Genomic DNA, 23,360 nt, shown 5'->3' on the forward strand with positions numbered 1-23,360 from the left:
ATTATATGTAACAGAAGCCTAAGGTCATAGCACCTAATTGAAGAATGTTGGCAAAGTTCTATGTGAAATTGGTTTATTTTTAATTCTTTATATTTCCCTTTAATAGTAATTCTAAGAAACCCCTAAAATTTTCTTTCAGGTTTTTTTGGGGGGGTGATATATTAAAATTTGCAAAGCAAACCATTTCCCTAATTTTAACTTTTTCTTCTTCCTAAAGAAGGCAAATCAGATAAATGATAATCAAGCCACATAGTGACTACTCCCTTAATTCCTGGAGAAAACTTTTTTTTTTTAAAGAAAGAAAATTCTGAGTGATTTTGAGATTTACAGAACAGCAGTCTTAAAACTGAAAGCTCTTTATAAAACATTGCCTAGTCATTCTGAGTCCTTATTCTCCCCTTTGAAGAGAATTATGTTGTTTTGAGTAAACTTCCATCTGCCAACAAAAACAAGGGGAAAAAAAGGACATGGCTGAGAAATTATTTGGGATGAAGAAAAACATTTTCACTTACCTTTTAAACTCCCATCAAGCTTGTTTTGTGCATAGAGCCTGAATTGAACAGAGTAAGGTATTTTAAGGGATATTTGAATTTAAATTGGCTCTCTCCTGTTTCTATTAAAGCAAAAGTGTACTTATGGGGCACAGGAATAAATGAACCATTTTGGGAAAGGGAAAGGGGTTCAGTATTCCTTCTAAATAGTGGTACCAGTAGGGTACAATAATTAGCTCTACTCCTTTCCCCTTACTCCAGGAAAGATTATAAAATTTTAGCTCCTGCCCTAAGAGAGAAGCCTGCTAGGGAAGGCAAGTATGTATCTTATATATTTTCTGCATCCCATAGCTTTGCATGCCCCTGGCAAATGCCTCAGCTGCCTTACCCTTGTTACCACTTTGATAGCTAGTCTCTGTTTGTACACATACACATTCTCTATAGAGTCTTAGAATTAGTTGGGAATCTAGTTTAGAATTTGGCTCTGTTCTTTGAAAAACAGAGACACTTAGGAATGTGCTTTCTGAAGCTTAGTTTCAAATGCATATATGCTGAAACTGAACTTGCTATGTATCTATATTTTGACTACAGATAAGCTATATCCCCATGATGAAGAGTCAAACCAAAATATGGAAAACGCTAGAGTAGCCTGGAACAAAATAAAGCTAGTTGAATTTAAAAATCAAGGAGTTAGTTATTTGAGTTTTAAACCAGAATATGTTAATCATTCACCTATATTCTAATGTTAGCTATTCAGCTAAAATGATAGAACGTTTTGGGAAACTAGAGAAACTATCAATTCAATTCAACAAATATTTCATAAAGTCCTATGATGGGCAAAGCACTGGATATATAAAAATTCTATTTTCCCTTCCTCCAAGGAGCTTACATTCTAGATTCAATGTTTAACCAACATCCTGTCTGTTTATATTCTGATTGTATTCTATTTATCATTATACTGCTTAAAATATGATTGTAAATTATTATTCATATTAGTTTGTGTTATATTTACACTATATTTGTTGACATTATGGATAATAGAATTCCTCAGTAGAAAGAGTACCTAATTTGCAAACCTGCATTCAAGTCTCAGCTCTGGAATTGACTCACTTTGTGTCCTTGGGCAGGATATTTCCCCATTCTGATCAGTTTCCTTTTCCGTAAAATGAGATTGGACATGTAACCCCTAAGATCCTTTTTCTACTTGTAAATCTATGACTCACTTTTTGATAAATCAGCCTCACAACCAGCCTAAGAAGTTGGTAAGGGAGTCAAGGAACAAACCTTATTTTATAGATGAGGAGTTCAAGAAGATTATAAACTGCTAGAAGGACAAAAAAAAAAAAAACACTGCACTCTTGGGTCCCTGCCTTTTTGGTGCTGTATATTCAGGGCCAGCTAGAGGGAAGCATATGTACTTTTGCAATTCAGAGAAGGTTCTGTGCTCAAGAAAAGGGGCCTGCTACGTATGGAGTTTGGGGTTAGGCCTGGGGTGGGGGATGCACATTTGTGTTTGCTTTGAGGACTGAGGGCTCTCTGGGAGATTTAGAATCACAAGTTACAAGTTCAAATCCAGGGCAGCTAGGTGGCGCAGTGGCTAAAGCACCAGCCCTGGATTCAGGAGGACCTAAATTCAAATCCCACCGCAAACACTTGACACTTTCTAGCTTTGTGACCCTGGGCAAGTCACTTAACCCTCATTGCCCACCAAAAAAAAAAAAAAAAAGTTCAAATCCTGGCTGTCTCTTACTATCATGGGCTAGTCACTTTACCCCCTCCTAGCCTCAGTTTCTTCATCTGTAAAATGAGGATGTTGGACTAAATGACCTCTAAGATAAGTGGCTGTGGAGAGGTGTGGGAGGGATGGGAAGAGGTTTCTCCAGGAACACTGAAGAGGATGTGCGAGGGACTTGGAGTAGTTAGCGTATTTTGAGGCCAGGCATCAGGCCAGATTGGGGTAGAGTCCTGGTGGCCGGACATGGGAGGTGACTTCGTTGTTTTCCCACATACACACATACACAAAAGGGCCAGGAAGTCTCTAGGGGAAGTGAAGAGCGTCACTGCTCCAGCTCACCAGGGCGTCCCCCCACCTCAGCTGACCCCACCCCCACCCCCAGCCAGCTGTATCCAGGGTCCAAGGGTAGAACCAGCTCTCTGCAGCCGCAGCTGGAGAAGGCACACAGCCCCAGTCCAACGCAGCCAGGTCTAGCTCATCCCCTCCAAGGCCAATGAAACTGATCCCGCTCCTAGGTGAGTTGCTGCCCTGGACCCTGGGAGGGAGCAGGGGGACAGCATCATGTTCTGTGGTTTTGGAAGGAGCAGTGTGGGATAGCTCTCAAGGTCTGGGGTTGGAGGACTCAGGTTCAGATCAGATCCTGCCACTTACTCCCCATTTGACCTTAGATAAATGATTTCTCCTACCAGGACCTCAATTTCCTCAGCTATAAAATGCAGTGAGCAGACTAAGTGTCCTCTTTTTAGCACTGAATCACTGGTTCTTAATCCCTTTTGTTATCATGAGCTCCTTTGGCCTAGCCCACTCACCCCTTCTCAGAAGACTGTTCCAAACATGTATTTTCAAAATAGAATTACAAAGGAAACTAAATACATTAGGATATAGCTATCAAAAACTTTTTTATTTAGTTCACAGATCTCAAATTAAGAACCTGTGCACTAAAAATGCATGGCTGGATTCTCCTCGGGGCCTCTCAACTCAAAAGTTTAATCCTCTGGCCTCTGTATCACAGAAACTACACCTTTCTTCTCTCCCTTGGCAAAGAAAGCCCCGGAAGGACAAGAAATTGCTAAACCCCAAATTCCTACAGTGAGTGGGCTCCTTGGAAGGACCTTAATTTCAAGCCATAGAAACTACAAGTACTGTGGTTTATTTGAGCACCCCTTTAATGGAAGCTCTGTATGAAGAAAATAAATCCTTTGATGGACAGCAAATGGATTTTGAGTTAGATATGGCCACATCTAGCTCCTGTGTAGGGCTTGGATTTAGCTTGGGAATCTCTTGCTGCCAGATAAGGATAATTTATCTCCTGACTTTTCTTGGAACAATAACTTATATGACTCATACCTATTCAGCCCCAAGTGGGTTTCTTATGAGGAGGCCTCTTGGAACAACAATATAAAAAAACTCGGGGAGGGGGAGAATGTGTGCCTTCCCAGGGAGTTCCCTTATCTCTTCTTAACAGTCCACTAAAGATTATGTCCAACTTTATTTTCATTCACTTAGAGATAAAGTTTTGCTCTGTCCTGTGTTTCATTGTTTTTAAGTTACTCCAGATTGTGCCTCTTTCCATTTCCTGAAGATTGGTCTTTGCTCTGTGGGTAGTAAAAGCTGAAAATTTTAAACCTTGTACTACAAAAAATGGGTGATTTGGGAGGGACCATCTCCATCATTGATTAGATTGTAGAAATTAATATCTCCCTTTTATTTTAAAGGCATGCATTTTAAAATGTCTGATGATCTTTTCAGATGTGATGTACAATGCAATGACCCCACATCATATGCCATGACTTTTTGAGTTAAGAAAAAAAAAATGTATTATTTCAAGTTTTAAGAGTTTTCAGGTATATTGTCCACCAAACAGGAAAATTTCTGGGAAAGTAAATATAAAATCATTTTAATTTACCTTAAGAGAGACACAAAGTGGGGATGTGATCATCTGTGTGATCTTGGGATAAACACTTTACCTGTCTGGGCCTTGATCTCCTCGTTTGTAAAATGAGGGTGCTAGACTAGCTAGGTGGCTAAGGTTCCTTCCAACTCTAAGTCTGCACTGAGTCATAGATTGTAAGCTCCATGAAGGTAAAGTATGATACTTTTGAATTTATATTCCCAGTCCCTACCTCAGCAGCCAGGATATCAATCAATCAATCAATCAATCAATCATTCAACAAGCACTCATTAAGCACCTCCTCTGTGTCAAGCACTGTTTTAGAGGCTAAGAATACAGAGACAGAAAATGAAACAGTCCTTGATATCAAGGAATTTTATTTGTGGGAAGAGACAGACATAGAAAGATGAAGAACAGATGATAGATAGATAGATAGATATGACAAAAATAGATGTATAGAAAGATAAATAGGTAGCACTTAATAAATGTTTTATAATAGACTAATTGAAGGCTGTATGTCCCATAAAATGTTAATATTCTTAATTTAAAAATATTTTCATCTGTTGTTTACAGTATTACTTATGGGAACATAGGATCATAGATTTAGAAATGGAAAAGACCTGAGAGGCCAACCTTCTTATTTTACATTTTAGAAAACTGAGGCTCAGAAAGGTGAATTAATTTGCCCAGTAACATATAAATAACAAATATTTCACTGCAAATCATGACATCACCTCCCAATGTCATGGTCTTCTTCGAGAACAAAGGACAAACAAGAAGCTCGCTGAGATTCAAACTTGGTCCTCCAAATTTCAAGGTTTTTCAATAGATGTGGTTATGTGGTTTGAGTTTGGCACTCCCTAATTGAATTACAAAAGAAAAACAAAAGGAAAATATACATTTTAAGTGTCTCCTTTCATTTAGTGTGCTTGTCCACTTTGCTGGATGGGGCCTTTGCTCAGAACTGTTCCAAGACCCCATGTGATCGACATGCAAAATGTGAAATTCGGAACGGAATTGAAGGCTGCTATTGTTTCCCGGGATTCACTGGAAATGGCATAACAATATGTCAGGGTAAGTAATCTCTCATGGCTTTTTTAGAATTGTTTTGGATAGGAGGCTTAACTACAAGTATTGCTATTCCCTCACATTACCAGTTGTATATAATACTCTTTAAAAAAAATAATTCAGGGGCAGCTAGGTGACCCAGTGGATAGAGCACTGGCCCTGGAGTCAAGAGGACCTGAGTTCAAAGCCAGCTTCAGACACTTAACGCTTACTAGCTGTGTGACCTTGGGCAAGTCATTTAACCCCAATTGCCTCGCCAAAATAAATAAACAAACAAATAAATAAATGAATAAATGAATGAATTAATAAATAAATAATTCATTGTCATAGAGAAGAATTTAAACAGTGAATATTGAATTTGAAATGGACCAGGCTTATATCCCATTGAGGGGCATGGTGGCATCCAAAGAAGGAAAAGGTGTTGTCTGCATCTGTGATTTCATCCCTGTGAGAAACTCCCTGTGTAGGGGTTCTCTCCTACTGAAGGTCCACAGCTCACCCGTCATTAATTGTCATAGAGAATGATCTTAAGAGCTGAGAATTTAAATAACTTGCTTGCTCCTGATGACTCAGCTGGTATGTATCAGAGGCAAGGCCAGAACCCCGGTCTTCCTGACTCCAAGACTGTCCCTCTGTCCACTACATTCCCCCCTACGAATCCCATAAAGGTAGTTTATCACATGGAGTGAGACCTTCTTAACTGTTTAGCCAAGATAAGAACCACAAGAAAACAACTATGAAACCTTGCCATGTGATGTTGACATGCTCATGTGTTCCTTGACCACAATTCTGCCTCCCTCATAATATATTGAGGTTGATTGTTGAGCCTTGAGTCCCTTCCTTCCTAGAAAGTTTTCCTTCCTTACTTCTACATCTTGGCTCCCTTCAAGATTCAGCTCAAAGGCCATCTTCCGCAGGAGGCCCTTTCCAGTCCCCCCAGCTGCTAGTGCCTTCCCCTGTGAGATTACCTTCCATTTTCTCTGTATATATAGTATATAAACCTATTTATGTCCATGGTATCTCCTCCATTAGAATAATAGATTCTGGAAGACAGGGATTTTTTCCCCTTCTTCTTTATATCTCCTTTCTATCCAGAGTTTAACAGTGCTTAGTCCATAGTAAGCATGGAATAAATGCTTATTGATTGATTGATTGATTGACTCCTCAGCGGAGAAGAACCTTTGAACCTCAAGTGGTAGAACAAAGGCATGGGTTTTTCTTTGTGAGACTAATGAAGGTTAACTCTTACTTCCAGTTTTTCATGTAAGCACAATATCACATAACGTGTGATATTGTCAAGACAGGCAGTAGATACTTCCGAATTTAGTCATGGGATCCAAGATCAAGAGCTGGAATGGACCTCAGGGGCTATCTAATCCAAGCTCCTCATTCTGCAAATGAGGAAACTGAGTCCCAGAGTGGATTAAGTGACCCAAGCCTTCCAAATCCATGACCGGTGCTGTTTCCACTGAACCACACTGACAAAAGACCTTGTTTTAAATTTTGCCCCTATTATTTACTACCTTGGCAAAGTCATTTAATCTCTTTTGATGGTAGGATATTCATCTCTAAGATGAGGCTGTTAGACTAAAAAGAAAGCTGTTACTAGAACTCTGGGACAAATTCAATAGAGGAAATGGTAATGGCATAAAGACAGAGAGAACAGATTTGAATAGGGATGGAGGAGTTGGAACAAAGAACAAGAGAACATCATAGCTCAATTCAGTGGTAATATATTTTGGGGGAGGGGGGGCAATGAGGGTTAAGTGACTTGTCCAGGGTCACACAGTTGGTAAGTGTCAAGTGTCTGAGGCCAGATTTGAACTCAGGTCCTCCCGAGTCCAGGGCCGGTGCTTTATCCACTGCACCACCTAGCTGCCCCCACTATTCCACTTTGATCATGTATTTGACGTTTAACACGGTGTCTGGTATAGACTAATGACTTGATAAATGTTTTTGACTGACCAACTCTGTGGAAGAAGTGGGTTTTCAAGAGCATTTCAGATGATGGTTGGTTATTGCTAGCAGAAGGATCATTTTAGCCATCAGATGTGCCAGGGAGTGGACTCTGAGGTAGCCACAGCAGCTGAAAGAAGAGCCAAATAAGTTTGGTGGAGAAGCATGGAAAACAAATGAAATAAACAGTTATTCTGGTTGAGACGCCAACAGCCTACACTTCTCTTGCTGCTTCCTAATGGCCTCTCATTGTTTTGGGATGAAGGAGGGGCAGGCTCTATGCCTACACTGCCTATTCGGCAAAGATGCCAGTGAGTGGAATTTTCAAAGAGAAATTTAGGCTTGATGCCAGGGAGGAAAAAGAAACAATAACAAACAAAAAACCCTAACACCTTGGAAATGTACTGAAAAGGAATGAGCTACTTAAAGAGGTGATGGGTTGCCCTACCGTGGAGGTCTGCAAGCAGGGGCTAGATGTTCATTTGGCAGTTGTGTTATGGTGAGGATTTCTTTCTTTGTATAGGTTGGCCTTTTGGGCTTCTGGTATTTTTTCTAACTCTAATTCTATGATTCTTGTGATACCTCTGAAGAGGTCAGTAGAGTAACCTTCAACTTAGCAAAAAAATCCAACAACAACAACTTTCCAAGTCACATAAATTATATTTAAAATATAATTAAATGGCTAGTTCATATGAGAACGGCACAGTATTATACCCCTAAATGTATTTAAGACAACACTGAGGTTTTTCTAATTAAGCCAGTGCACTGAGCACTGTTAATATTGCATGTGTTTGCTTATAGCATAAACAAGTTGTATTGTGTGATTCAATTTGATAGGCTCTTAAAAAAGATTAAATATACAGCATAGTCAGGCTAAGCCTCATCATAATTAGTTTAATGCTTAAAATATGTAGAGCAAAGCTACAATGGCTTAATAGTACATTAGATCAGGCGTTTGCCTACTTTGTACATGCAGCTGGAATTTGTAATATGCTGTTCTACAGACTCCACAAAATTCTTTTCAATAAATAATCTTGGATTTTTCTGGGGTAGTTAATTGAATGGCATCATCACATTTTGATAGTTCAGTGACCTTCAGAACAGCCCCATCCATCATGTTTGCATCTGTTTCCTCTCTAGCCATTATTGCCAGGATCATGATTCTTGGTAAGCAGCTTTCCCACTTTGTTCTATAGGTCAGTGGCAACTGTCATAATTACCATCATTAACATCAATAATTTTTCTCCATTTGAACCTTTGACAACCAGCTTTTAATGATGTTTTTAACAATTTCTTTTTAATACCTCCACCATTAACCAGTATATGGATTCTTCTTTCTTTTATTTCCTCTCTCCGTGTTGATAACCAACTAAACAGCAGTAAATGTTTTCTATGGAGAAAAAAAAAATAGTTCAAGGTCCTTTGGTCTGCATGTTTTTCATGCTGTAAAACATTTTTTCCATATAAAAATATACCAGTTGTCAGTGGGTTTTTTTTCTTTCAAGTTCATGTTTATGTGTGCCTTAAAAAAAATCCTTGTCTTATCCAAAGGAACTTGCATATTCATTCATTTGTACAGTATTTTTCACCGTCTGCTGCTTTTAACTTTCCTCCTAAAATGTATGAATCTTTATTTAAAAAGGAACATTCATATTTTAAATGGTATTTTAATCCTCGATTTTTAATTTTTCATAAACAAACACATTGTTCTACCTCCCACGCCCTAGTTCTATTTATACACATTTTATAAATGGGTAAATTGAGATTCCAGGAGGTCGAATAATTTGACCATGGTCACAGCCCTAGTAAAATGTCATGTCTCTTGCCACTGGAGAAGAATTCAAATTCAGATCTTCCTGACTGCAATTGTGGTAGTCTATCCACTGCCTCCTATGAGCACCTCCCCCCCTCCCCTGAAGTTCAGCTGCCAAATTCTATATTTAAAAAGCAGAGCATTAAAATCATTTAAAACTGCTTCTTTCAGAAATCACATTAGAGAAGGGCCTCTGAACCTTTTTTGTTTGTTTTTTTCTTTTTTGTTGTTGTTTTTAGTTGTTGGTGTGTTGTTGTTTGTTTTTTGTTTTGGTTTGGTTTTTTTTGGTGGGGCAATGACTTGCCCAGGGTCACACAGCTAGTAAGTGTCAAGTATGAGACTGGATTTGAACTCAGGTCCTCCTGAATCCAGGTCTGGTGCTTTATCCACTGCCCCACCTAGCTTCCCCCAGAACCTTTTTTAAAAATATATATTTGTTTCCTGGACCTCTGAACCTCTTTAGCAGTTTGGTGAAATCTGTGGACCTCTTTCTCAGAATAATGTTTTTAAAACAATTTATCATTGAATTATGCTCAATTTCAGTTAAAGGTTAGTGATAATAAAGATGTATTTTTTCCCACCTAAATTCCCAGAATACCAGAAATCTGCCATGGAACTCAAGTTAAGAACTCCATATGTTAAATTACTAAAATCAGTTAAAACTACCTGTTTCAGAAGTCACAATGACACTAATATGTATAATATCAAAGTGTCACATAGACATACATACTCATGCATACCCATAAACACTTAGCTTTTATCTTCTTTTTCGGCTTTGTGCTAAAGTAATTGTTGTGTACAAAGTGTGAGAAAAGAAAACATACAATCCAAGCTGAAGGTGGAGCCACAATGGGAAAATATATTTTTGGAAGCCATCTTATTGAGGCTTGCTTCAGTTTGCAGGGGAAATGAAAAGGTGAGGTTTGCTTTGTTTCTTTGAGTTGTTTAGAGATTGTTGCTTGTCCTTCATTCTGGAAGAGAACATGGCATCAGGAAGTGTGTCATGACTCTCAGTGAATTGGATTTAACTGAAGGAGGTGCTGCACAAGATCATCAACCTCACTCTCTCCTCCAGAGCCATCTGAGTCCAATGGCGAGATGTACATCAGGACAATTGGAGATGGCCCTGGATATTTTAAGGCAACTGGGATAAAGTGACTTGCCCAAGGTCACGCAGCTAGTAAGAGTCTGAGGTGATATTTGAACTCAGATCCTCCCAGCTTTGGAGGCCAGTGCTCTATCCATTGCAACACGTAGATTAAAACTAAGCCCTAAATGTGGGGCTTCGAGTTGATTTTAATTTTCTCTTGTTTGGTAATAAGGCTGACAGGAGAACAAAGGGACAATGTGTATGCTTCACCAATACATCATAATGGTCTGTGTTTCTGGGTGTCTTGTGTGAGTTTCATGCCTTACCAACTTTTTAAAGAGTGCAATATATAATAGTATAATAATTTATTATACTAATAATGATATAATAAAGATAGGGGAAAACAATATGGCAAAACTAACCGATATAGGAAAAACGTGAATACATGCAGCATTCCATAATCCACCACCTCTTCAAAGAGGTGAGAAGATGCCTTCTTATATCTATTATTTGGGGACAAGACTATTTATAGTTTTATAGTATTCAGTTTCACAAATAATCCAATTTTAATATGCAGTTTCCATATTATGTCTTCCATCAAGTCTTTCCTGATCACCCCCTTTCCCCAACTGGTAACAAATTTTCTCCCTCAGCATCACATAAGAGTTTTGTTGTACCTTTTTTATTTACTTTCCTTTGGATTGTTTTATATTATAATCATTTTTGTCTTTTTTTCCCTATTAGATTATAACCTATATAAGGTCAGAGACTATATCTTTCTAAAAAACAAAAATCATTACCAAAATGTTTTATTTGCTGCAGCATCTAACAGAGTTCTTCATACAGTTGATATGTAAATATTTTTATTTGTGCTCATTTATTACTTAAAGGCATCTTGGAATAGAAGTTTTCATGTCGGAAGACTGATCAAACCTTTGGCAAAAATGAAGTCCTTTTGTATATATCCTTTCATTTATGCATACACAGACAATAGTTTTGGATTTATTAGTCTTATTCTAAATATTGTGTAAGTGTAGGGATGGTAATAATAATCACTCAGAGTTCTATTGTCCCTTAAGGTTTGTAAAGTGCTTTCCCAATTTTAAAATTAAAAATTAGAGATTAAATGAGAACCGACTGGCATCTTGGTATTTGCAGCTCAGAGATCCAAGCATTCTCTTCTCAACTTACAACAATCCTTGGGCTAATTAATAAAATATTATTATCCTTCATTTTAGGGATGAGCAAACTTTAAAAGATTTAATTGCATGCCTGTAGTTACACAATTAGTATGTGTCTAAGGTATGATTTGAACTCAGGATAATTCAGCTCATTTTAAAAAATGTTTCTTGGGTGCCTATTAACTTAAAAAGAAGTGGGCCAATCATAGAGAAAGATAAAAACAGATCAATCTGAATAAATCACTTCCCTTGAGGATTTTACAGTCCCGGAGGAACAAAATCAGATGTGTACAAAAATAACTATAATGCAACAGAAAATGTGAAATTGAATGTATTAACAAGTGCTAACAGTGGACATAAGTTCAATATGAGTAATCCTGTTGCATGGCTAGTTGTACTATACCTTGATCAGATCACATCTGGAGCAATAAGGTCAACTTTGGATGTCAGTTTTAGTGTGTATGCTGAAGAGCATTAGAAAATTCATCCTATCAGGATCCCTTGGAAAAAAACTGTGAACCCTTAAACTGAAGAAGACCAGACCCATAGGGTGCATGATAAGAGTGAAAGGGCATTCAAGTGAGTCTAATTTGGTCCCAAAGCATAAAACTAGGAGCCGTGTGTAGAGATTACAGAGAGACACATTTAGGCTTGATAGAAGGCAAAGCATACTAACCATTAGATTCAAATTGAAAGAGGGGAATTGGCTACTCTGGTATCCTAGATAAAAATCACAGATTTAGGAGCTATTCAATCCACCCTTATCCCTTTCATTTTGCAGATGAGTAAACTAAGCCCAGAGAAATTAAATTAGTTACTCAAGGTCATACAATTAGTGTTTAACATAGGATTTGAACCGAGGAGACTTGCCAGCAGAGGCTAAATGTCCTTTTGTCAATTTGCTAAATTAGGTCAATATTTGGAACATTTCAAATGGTTTTTGTCCCCCCCAGAGGACTGAAAAAAAATCAACAGACATTTATTAAGTGTGCTAAACACTGGGGATATGAAGAGAGGCAAAAGAAAAAAAACGTCTCCTCTAAAGGAGCTCACAATCTAATGGAAGAGAATACATACAAACAACTATTTTTAAACAAAATGTAATTGTGTATGTACATGTATATTTGTTGTTCAGTTGTCATGTCCAACTCTTTGTGAACCCATTTGGGGTGTTCTTGGAAAATATATTGAAGTGGTTTGCCATCTCCTTCTCTAGCTCATTTTACAGAAGAGGAAACTGAGGCAAGCAGGGTTAAGTGATTTACCCAGAGTCACAACAACTAATAAGTGGCTGAAGTCAGATTTGAACTCAGGAACATGAGTCTTCCAGACTTCTACCCCAGCATTCTATACACTATGGTGCCACCTAGCTGCTCAACAATGAGAGCTACCCTTAGGTGCAATGAGCTGCTTCCAGAGTCAACCAGGTTCACACTCAATGGAAGTTTTCAAGAAAAAAACAGATGACCAAAATCAGAATTAGAATTTCAGAGTTGAAAAGGACCTTAGAAGCCATCTAGGCTAATTAATGAGTGCATGAGCAAGAATCTCCTCATAACATAAAAAACACAAGCTCTTAAAGGACAGGGTCTGTTTACTGTTCTGTCCTTTTATCTCCCAAAACGTTACACATAGTATATGCTTACTACATTTTTCTTGAATTGAATCGCATCTGAGTAGTATAAGACTGCTAAGAGGTGTGAACTCCACATTATTATCCCCATTTTATAGATGAGATTAAATGATGTCGCTTAGAGTCAATAACTGGCAGGGGTGGGATTGGAACCCAAATCTTCCTGACATCGAGGTCAGCACTCTATCTAACATGCCCCACTGGATGCTAACATCTTGGTTTCTGATGTGGTATCTGAACTCAGTGTTTCCATCCCAGTTCTACATGCAGGATCATCGATTCAGAATTGGACAGATCCTTAGAGCTCATTGAGTCCAATTCTTTTTTTTTTTCTTCATAGAAAAACAGAATAAAGACCAGAAAACTTTAAGTGACTTTCCCAGGATCACACAGGTGGTAAAGTGTCTGAGACAATAGTTAAGCCCAGGTCTTGTCAACTTCAAGTTCAATACTCTATTCATTATACTACAATGCATCTCATTCCTTCATAGAAAGTGTTCTATGATGTTGGAACATGGATGCATTTTTGCCTGACTTCCTTGAGTTTTAGTCTCTCTGTTACTCAAAAGAATAGACTTTTGTTGATCATATGTTCAAATTCTCATTGGTTTGGCCTTCTTAAATATTATTCCTATTATCTTCAGAGGGCTGCATGTTGCTCTCATTGTTTGAAGCATCTTTGTGCCTTTGTACACTGAGGGACTTTTAACTCACCAAATTTTATTTTAATTATTTCTTAACCTGCTTTAAGTAAGAGTCAGGAAGGAATGAAACTTTTTTTTCATCATGTCTTTGAAAGGACTATTATTAGCATCTGAATACAACTAAATATGTGAAGGGTACTGTTGAAAAGAATCCATTCCTCCCCCCCCACCACCACCACAAGAGGTTTTCATATAGGGAGACGTATTTGTTTAATTAAAAAATGTGTTTTAACCCTTGCCAAGTGTTACAAACTTCCTTTCTCTAGGAAAATTCCTTTTCATCCTTTTCAGTAACTCTGAAATCTACCAACAGATTACATGTTTGGAGGATGTAGGAAAATTCACTTAAGAAGCTGTTAATATATTATCTCAGATAATGTTCCACTTTCTGTCTGCCAGAGATATAATTTTATATCCTGTGTTCCTGTATCAAACACCAAATTGGTCCCATGGCCCAGAAGTAACGAATAGATTTGTCTAATTTGTTAGGAAGAAATATGAAAGAGTATTGCACAAAATGGATTTTGTAGTTGTATAAATGTATCACAAATTTAACAGTAAACTTTGGAAAGGTTTTTACAAAATAAAAATGTGATTTGTTTTCAGTAAGGAAGGTACACTTCACTAAATAATAAAACATTATGGCACAAGGTTATTGGGATAGATTACTGACTGCAGCACCTTCAGCTATCTAGATCCTTGCCATAGAGTGAATTGTAAAGGTCTCTGACTTTAAATCATCATTATGTTTATATTTGTGAGGTCTGAGAAAGAAACTAGTAGAAAATGTTCTATTCAGAGGAATTAGAATATGAAGAAGAATGCTGCAGAGGAGTATAATGGAAGATGATATCTTTAGATGCAACTCAGATGGTTTTTGCATTAAAATGTGAATAACGAGTGTTATTGGTTAGACTGGCTTCATTACTGATAGATTCTATTACATGGATTATATTTAATGCAAGTGGATGCTATTTTCTATTTCAACCATAGATTTTCGTGTGTCTGTGTGTGTGTGTGTGTGTGTGTTTTGCTCTAATATATCATTATATTACAATGCAGAAATCTAGCTGGCATATTTCTGACCAAATTCTTTGTATATAATTATTTAAACTTCCCCAACTACATTACCTGAAAGACGAAAATGTCAAAAATTGGTCAAATCTTGTATATACAAAGCATTTTAGGGAGGAAATTAACACTTTAGGCCTTTACTTGCCATGGATAGAGATAATGACCTTCTCTAGTAAGATCAGAATCTAACCAAACATTGTATTCTAAATATAGCACACAAAGCCTTGTGCCATGTGTGAAAATGCTATCAGGGAGAAAACCTGAGGACTGAGTTTCTGCACTGTATTTTTTAGGGACATAGATTTAATTTAGAGATTATAGTTTGAAAATAAAATTTATAGTATGAGTGTTTTTGGCTGATAAGAAATTGATTTTGTGACCTTGGTGTGCGTTAATTGAAATATCTGGCACTGTGTCTTGACTAGGTTAAAGGAAACCATACATGCCCAGAACCATAGTATTCGTTCACCTTGAACTCTGCAATTAATCATAGGTGTAATCACCATGAGGAAGGAAGCCACCATTTTGCTGGAGAACATGGAAGTTGAGCAATCCTTGTTCATTGTCTGATGAGTGGGGTCCTATATAATTAGCATCAAGCTTGGTTGAGTCACTTGTCTAAGATGAATTTTGTATTTGAATTAATACTTGGATTGAATGTACATAGAATAATGTCAGAAAATATTCTTGCAAAAATTTGGGATTTTCAAAGTGAAATTAAATATGGAGAAAGGAACGTAGGATTTCATGTTTTCTATTTGTATTTTTAAGACTTTTCAAAATATAGATGTGTATATAAAAGGAAGGGTATACTTGAGTTAATATATCACACAACACTATAAAAATTATCAGTTTTTCTGAAGTCAGGGAACTTTAGAGAAGACCCATTCCAAGTCCTTCATTTTTTTCCTGAAGAAACTAAGGCCTAGAAAATGTTTGACTTGCATAACCAGATCAGTTGTCTACACTACAGTTACCTGGACAACATTTATGCCTAGATTTTTCATGTGCACAAATAATCTGAATGCCAAAAATCAAAACCAGAGTTACTGAGTTGCCTTCTTCATTTACTGGGCACTGCAGAAAACACTTCTCTAGACTATCATTATGCTAACAAATAATCTGAATGATATTTAAACAAATATTTGAAGTAACTATGTAGATGGCATTTTTTTTCAGCATAGAGAGCTCCCAATAAGGCATCAATGTAGATTTTGATTGGACTCCACTAATGACTTAGTAAATAACTCTTAGGGAAATTCCTGAGGCATAATATAATTAAGTGACCAGACCAATGTCAGTTAGCTAGAAGTGTCAGTGACAGAATTTGAATCCATATCTTTTGGACCCAAACCCAGGACTCTATTCACTATAAGGCTCTGTGACTGCATGATATTAGTATTTGAAAAAGTAGATTAGGGAAGGAATATATAGTCTTCCAGCATTATTCATTCTGGAATTTGACTCAGACATCTCATGATGAATTGTGTTTACATTAAACAGAAGCAAAGATATAACTAGTTATTTCAAAATTTTTTGTTCTTATTGTTGCATGTGTATGGCCAATTATTATTTCTTAAAAGAGAGCTGTGTGTCCTCCGTGTCATAAAGGTTCCAATGTTAACTTTTCTTATGCCATATGGAGGATGGCTTCTGAAGATTAATTCTAGGCATATAGTCAGAGAAACCCATTGAGAATACCAAAGAAATTAGAACAGCACTCTGGTGCATATGGAGCACAGTGCAGACAAGCAGATGCTTGATTATAGCTTTATGTTTGTTCAACTAATGTTATGTTCATTGCAGCAATTTTGTTATACACTAGGATGTGGAGGAGTATGGCCTATCAGATGTACTTTAGATTTCAATTTTTGAAACTGGTTTATTTGTAGAAAAATGTTTCTGAAAGTTTCCATCAGGAAGCAGTTATTTTTCTGCCAATAGGTTATTTTCAAAACTTTAAAAAAGTTAAATCACAGCAACTGTAAATTCTCTTATGGAGATGAAGTAAAGAGTAATTCTGAATTGAGATTTGAATCCTGTTTTTCTTAGTGAATTTAGACAGTACAATCTGAATAAGTATCTAATCTGGTTTAACAAGTGAAAAAGACTAATAATAATGAAATTAGTAACAGTTATATAGCACTTTGAAATCTACAAAATGCTTTATAGTCATCACCCCATTTCAACTTCACAACAATCCTGTAAGGTTTATGCTATAGGTATTATTATATTCATTTTACAGATAAGGGAACGGGGGCTCAGAGGTCACTTAAATTAATAAATTTGGCCCCTACAGAGGATAAGTGACATGCTTGTGGTCACACAGCTAGTAAGAGGCAGAGGTGGGATCTGAAACAAGGACTTCCTGACTCTCAGTCCAGCACTTCGGTGACCATGCTATGTAGCTTCATTCAAGTCTAAATGGTAGTATATAGTGATGTCCCATTGGATTTGCTTGTAGATTTTGCCTTTAGCTTATATTGTTTGTCATGTGTTTGTTTGTTTGTCAATTGACCCAAATAATTTAATAGAGGATAGGCTTGTGAAATTCTTGGGTTACACCAAATTGGGTGAAAAATGTTAAAACATTAAAAAATGGGAGAAAAATAATTCAAAGGTGATTTTAAATGGTGGGTTATTCTTTTAAGCCAGAATAAAATTTAGAACTGTTAAATTCAAGATAGCAAATTTTGAGAAGAAAACAAAGCCATGACTTTTTCAAGTTAGGCCTCTTAGGTAGTAGCCCTTCAGTTGAATTAAAACTGTTCCAATCTCAATTTTGAAGATACAAATTCTCTGTTTTTTTCATTTTATTAAGAAGCAGAATCAGAAAATGTCATTGTGGAAGGAGACCTCAGAATCCATGTAGTTAAACTCATCACATCACACCCAACCCGTGGTCACCAGTCAATCAATGAGCATTTATTAAGCTGCTACTATGTGCTAGGCACTGTGCTAAGTACCAGGAATACAAAAAAAAGCAAAAAGTCCCTGCCTTCAAGAAACTCACAATTCTATGGAGGTGACAACAAACAAACATATATATATATACACATACACACACACACACACACACACACACACACACAAACATCTAGTCTTTGCTTACATGATACTTTTAACTGGTGAGGACCCATTTCTTTTTGGGGTAGCCTGGCAGTCTTCTGAAATAGCAATCAAAGCTTGATAAATTAATTCACAATTATGAAATTTACATTGTGATTTCTGATTAATAAAGCAGGAAGACAGTAGTTCATTTACACTGAGCAAATACCAAGCAAATGCCAAATGCTCATGTTGGGCATCTGCCCAGTTGTGCTTATAACCATAACCTCACTTACCTCCATTTCGCCATATGTTTATAACATGTTTCTCTTTCCAGTTTATAGGTAGTTATATGGGTTATATTTTAACCAAAATAGCTCACATTAACATTGTTCTTTCTAGAATAGAAACCGGTTTCTTTACAATGTCATAAGAAATTAAGACAGGAATTATCATCCCTGTTTTATTGGTGGGGAAACTGAGGAATGGTGAGGTTAAGTGACTTTTTACTTCAAATCATAGTGTAAGGATCCTAAAATTCTAGCTATGTCTAAAATCTAATGAGTGATTGCCTTAAATTAGAAGCTTTAGCAAGAGTTTAGACTTTTAAGTATTTATTAAAGTTCATCAGAAGTCAATGAGGGGAGAGAGAGAGAGAGAGAGAGAGAGAGAGAGAGAGAGAGAGAGAGAGAGGTAAAAGGCAAACTTCCTCTAACTATCTAATAGACCCCAGCATCCAACCCACCAAACCAAGGTCAGGAACCCAAAAGACCAGCACTTCAGAAGCTTCTCCCCAAAGCATCCTGAGAAACCGGAAGCAGGGCCGTCCACACACACAGCTCCAAGTTAATTGGCTGGTAGCTCTGATTTGACAGGCCCCACAGGTAGTTCTATAGATATAACTTCCAGATGGGCAACTTCTGGACACCGGATAACTTCTGGACACTAAAGTTACATGGTTTCTCCTCATGGTGGAGCTTCCCTGCAATATCTCTCCTAGCAGGGGTTGCCATTCCAATTCCTACAATAGGTAACATTTATGTAATGATTTAAGGTGCTTAAACCCCCAGTGGCTCCAGTTGACTTCCAGGATCAAATATGAAATCCCTTGTTTGGCATTCAAAGCCCTCCTAGTAGACCTGTCCCATCTGTCCAGTTTTCTTACACCTTTATCCCTGCCATGCCCTCTTCAATCCAGTGATACTGCCTTTCTGCCCACGCAAGGAACATTCCATCTCTCAGTTACAAGCCTTTTTTTTGACTGTCCCCCATGCTTGGAATGTTCTCCCTCCTCATTTCTACCTACTGATTGCCATGGCTTTCTTTAAGTCCCAATTAAAATCCCACCTTATACAGGAAACCTTTCCCAACCCCTCTTAATTTCACTGCCTTCCCTCCCTTAATTATTTCCAAATGATCCTATACACAACTTGTTTGTAAATATTGCTTATCTCCCCCACTAGAATGCGAAATATTTGAGGACAGGGACTGTCTTTTGCCTCTTTTTGTATAGCCAGAGCTTAGCACAGTGCCTTGCACGTAGTAGACACTTAATAAATGTCTATTAACTAGCTGTATTATATATTCCTCATTTGATCCTCACAACCACACTGAGTGAGATAAGTGCTTTTAGTAGGGCCATTTTATAGAAGATAAGACTAGGGGTGAGAAATGCTGTGACTTACCCAGAATCCCATAGTTAAGTGTCTGAGGCAGGATTTGAACTCAGGTCTTCCTGCCTCCAGGTTTAGTGTTCTATCTTCCACCCAGCTGCCCAAGGCTCACTGCTTTTTGAAGATGAAAAGGAGGGGTCTTTTCCTCATTATTGAGTTTTTCCCCAAACCTTCTTATAGAATTAGATACTATTATTCTGTGAACTTGGTTGACATAATATTTGTTTCTGCCCCTATAGTCCTCATAAACCTGTCTCATATGTGACTAGATGAGGTATTTTGTCAACATATGTCACCTGGGGTCCACAAACTTTTATATACATACACAAGTAGATATATGTACACATGTTTATCTTAACAAGTGTATTTCAACTTCATTGGTTCCCATCTATTTTAAGTGTGTAAATATATTCTGAACAAGGCCATTGTCTTTACCAGAATAATTGAAAATTATTCTAAAGAAATCCATGATAAAAAAAAAAAAGGTTAAGGGCCCTGATCTAAAAAGGCATTTATTTTTAGAGACATTTTGAGGTTGTAGATAAATGATAGACAGATAGAGGGGTGGACAGATGGACGGACACATACAGAAAATAAAGAGATAACTGAATGGATGGACAAATGGAAACAGACATATGTATGATATATAGAGAGATGATAGATTATTGATAGATGATAGAAGCATAGTGTAACGATTGGAATGACGCCACCTGCTGGAGACTTACTGTAGAAGAGTTCCACCCATGAAGCGAAGGTCTTTGAGGGCAAGACTAGGAGAATTTTCTTTGGCGTCAGGAAGTGACGTTTGCTAGTGGGAGGAAGAAGGAAGAGCCGAGTGCTCTGACTCGCGCTCTTTCCCGAGGACTCCGGTGGAGAGCGGAGCTAGAAATGTGCTCTCCCTTTAATAGATAGGAATCTAGGCCTTTTCTTCTCTCTTTACCAAATTCTTATTCTCCTTAATAAATGCTTAAAAGCCTAACTTGCTAAGGCTTGTAATTTATTGGCAACCACTCATTAGATATTTTAGACAGAATAGCTAGAATTTTAGCCTTAACAATAGGCAGATAGATAGATAACAAAGATTGATAACTAGATGGATAGATAGATGGACGCAAACAGATAGAGAGATATGTAGAAAAAGAGAGATAGTAAAACACAAAATAAATCAGTAAATTTAATTTGTGATATAATACTCCACAGTAAAAGTAGTGTGGCAGAATAGACAGAGAGCCAACCTCCAAGGTAGTAAGACTTGGCTTCAGGATACGCGCTGGGGGCAGCTAGGTGGTACAGTGGATAAAGCACCAGCCCTGGATTCAGGAGGACCCGAGTTCAAATCTGACCTCAGACACTTGACACTTACAAACTGTGTGACCCTGGGCAAGTCACTTAACCCCAATTGCCCCCCCCACACACACACACACACACAAATACACACTGTCTGTATGACCCTGGGCAAGACACTCAACCTCTCATTTTTCTCTAGGAAATTCTCTAAGACAATTAGTTGTAGAATAAGTGCCAACCAATATTGCTAGGGAGCTTCCTCATACTGGAGTTCACTATAAATGAAATCACAGATACAGTCTCTTTCACTATCCATAATATTCACATCTAAAAGTCAGATTGAAATTATTATGAAAAGTGATACTAAATCAATATTTACCGAAATGTTCCTTGCAAAGAAAAGGCTCAATAAAAAGCTTTAGTTTATCCTCTTATTTAAAGTAAGCCTTAATTTGTTTTAGGCTTCTTTTGGGGAGAGAGACTGTAATATATTCATTACCCCATCTTTTCTACAAGTTTTCTTGCTCAGTGAAAAATTCTAAGGATCTATGATTTCCTCATCTTTGGGAATTCCTCCTACCAACACAGATTTCAACTAAATGAGGACTTAGGTTTGACCTAGGAAGTTCTCCAAGATACATAGAGATTAAATAACTTGCCCATAATTATATAATTAGTAAGTATTAGAAATAGGAATTGGATTCAGAGTCTTCCTGACTCCATGCCCAGCATCCACTATACTATGCTACCTCTATAGAAAACTGAAGTGTAATTTGAATATTGATTAGTGCGATTACCAAATCTCCCATCTTTTGTAAAAATTCTGACTTCTTCTTACTGTTAGACCCCACTCTCCAATTAATTTTAAACTTATAATAATGACAACAATGATGGGCTATTAATTATCATCTAATTTTCACGTCAAATGAAGGGTTTATGGATTTTTTGCTTTTGTTTTACATTGTTCCCTTTTTATTTGAGGGTTAGTTGTAAGAGTATCACTGGGGCCCTGTGTAACAGTGGTCCTGAAGGTGAAGGATGGCCCCGCCCAAAGAATTATTGGCAAGAAAGGTCTTTAAAAACGTTTCTGTACTTGAAATTCTTGGAATCACTGGAGCATGTTTAATATACCGAATACATGCCAAGAAAACCCCAAAGAGGGTCATGAAGAGTAGAACATGACTGAAAAAAGGACTGAACAACAACAATAATGATTATAAATCAAGACTCCAGTAAGATTTCCCTTCATCTTGGAACCTTAATATAATCAAATATATGGAATAAACTATGAAATAAAGGTAAAATTTAGAAAAATAATCGTACAGTAAAAATTAGAACTCCCACTGCTTGATTTTTTTCTTTTCTCTGATAAGATTTTTTACATCTTTGCCATGAAAGCAAGTCCACTCACTCAGTCTCCTATCAAATTTCTTAAAATATACTTTTATTTATAAATAAAAATAGAAAAGAGAATTTAGAAGAGATCTTAGCTATGCCTAAATCACTTCTGTTAACTTATTTTAAAGGGAACTTCATTGTGTAGTGCCTTAAAGGTCAAAATGTTCAGGAGTAGACATTCTAAGAATGTTAAAAGAAAAACAAAAGTTCAAGTTTATAAACAATGATATCCCTTGAGGAAACCTACCGTTTCAAAAAATGCAAAAACTAATGGAGGATGAGTGGATGACTCACTTAAATAAAGTGTTTTAGATTACTTTGTAAGGGATTTGTTTTGACAAAACAAAGCAGTTCATGGGATTATTGCTTTAATTTTCCATGTTTTCATATTTAAATGCCATTTAGTCAGCCACCTTATAATTTCTTGTCCAATGACAAAAAAGCTAGTGACTTTACAATGTAAAGATTCGAAGCAAAGTACAGCAAGCACCCATGCTTATTGTTGGAATAACTTAAATAGCACTCTACTTGAATCACTTATCTTACTGTTTTAACATTTGTGAACTCTGAAAGCTTTTTTGTATCTTATTTTACTGGTAACTATCATTTTGTTAGGTGTCAGCCATTACTTTTTGATCGGATGTTCATTGTTTTTGACGTTTGGACTTCTAGGGATTAGTTATAAAACATTGGCAATTTAACAGTGTTGAAAAAATATATACTTTTAAAGAAAAAACAAACTTCTCAGAACAATTCATCGAAGTATTTCACTTTAAAAGGGTGGATTTTCAAACTTGTGAATCCTAGTATGGCAACTGAGATCCTTCATTGTTTTGAACCTGGCTGGATATGACAAAAGGAAAGGAACAATTTCAGTGAGAGTTATCCTGTCCTAATGCATGCTTATCAGTATGAAAATAGCATTGAATAACCTTAAACTGTCAGAAATTGTGGCTGCATTTACTTCATCTATACATCAGTATTATAGCATGGCATATGGTAAATGATGTGGTTCACAAAATAAAATTAGGGAGACAAAAGAGAACTGGTTATAGGAAGTGATAAGTATAAATTTAGAAATGGGAGAGACTATAGAATGTCCTCTAATTTATCTCTGAAGTCCACTGGGTTACACCTTCCCAAAAAGTACAGATATCTTAGAATCAAAAACTAGAGATATATTGAAGAGAATTTTGACTTTAAAAAAACTGGGAATGTTCTTCAATTTCATGTAAACATTTATTAAAAATGTATTATAATCAAAGCAGAGAGCCATACACTTGGCAATCAAAGATAAAGGAGCAACAGCCCCATTCAC

At 36.9% G+C, this 23,360-nt stretch overlaps 1 protein-coding gene across 1 annotated transcript in view; it reads left to right on the top strand.

Moving 5' to 3' along the window:
• The first annotated feature begins 2,618 nt into the window (after positions 1-2,618).
• ADGRL4 (adhesion G protein-coupled receptor L4) overlaps positions 2,619-23,360 on the top strand; it is a 143,057-nt gene continuing 122,315 nt past the window's right edge. The window contains exons 1-2 of the mRNA XM_044000054.1: positions 2,619-2,741; positions 5,042-5,191. Coding sequence (XP_043855989.1) covers positions 2,720-2,741; positions 5,042-5,191 — 172 coding nt within the window. The 5' untranslated portion in view covers positions 2,619-2,719. The remainder of the gene's footprint in view (positions 2,742-5,041; positions 5,192-23,360) is intronic.

Source organism: Dromiciops gliroides, chromosome 4, assembly GCF_019393635.1.
Source record: "Dromiciops gliroides isolate mDroGli1 chromosome 4, mDroGli1.pri, whole genome shotgun sequence".
NCBI lineage: Eukaryota > Metazoa > Chordata > Mammalia > Microbiotheria > Microbiotheriidae > Dromiciops > Dromiciops gliroides.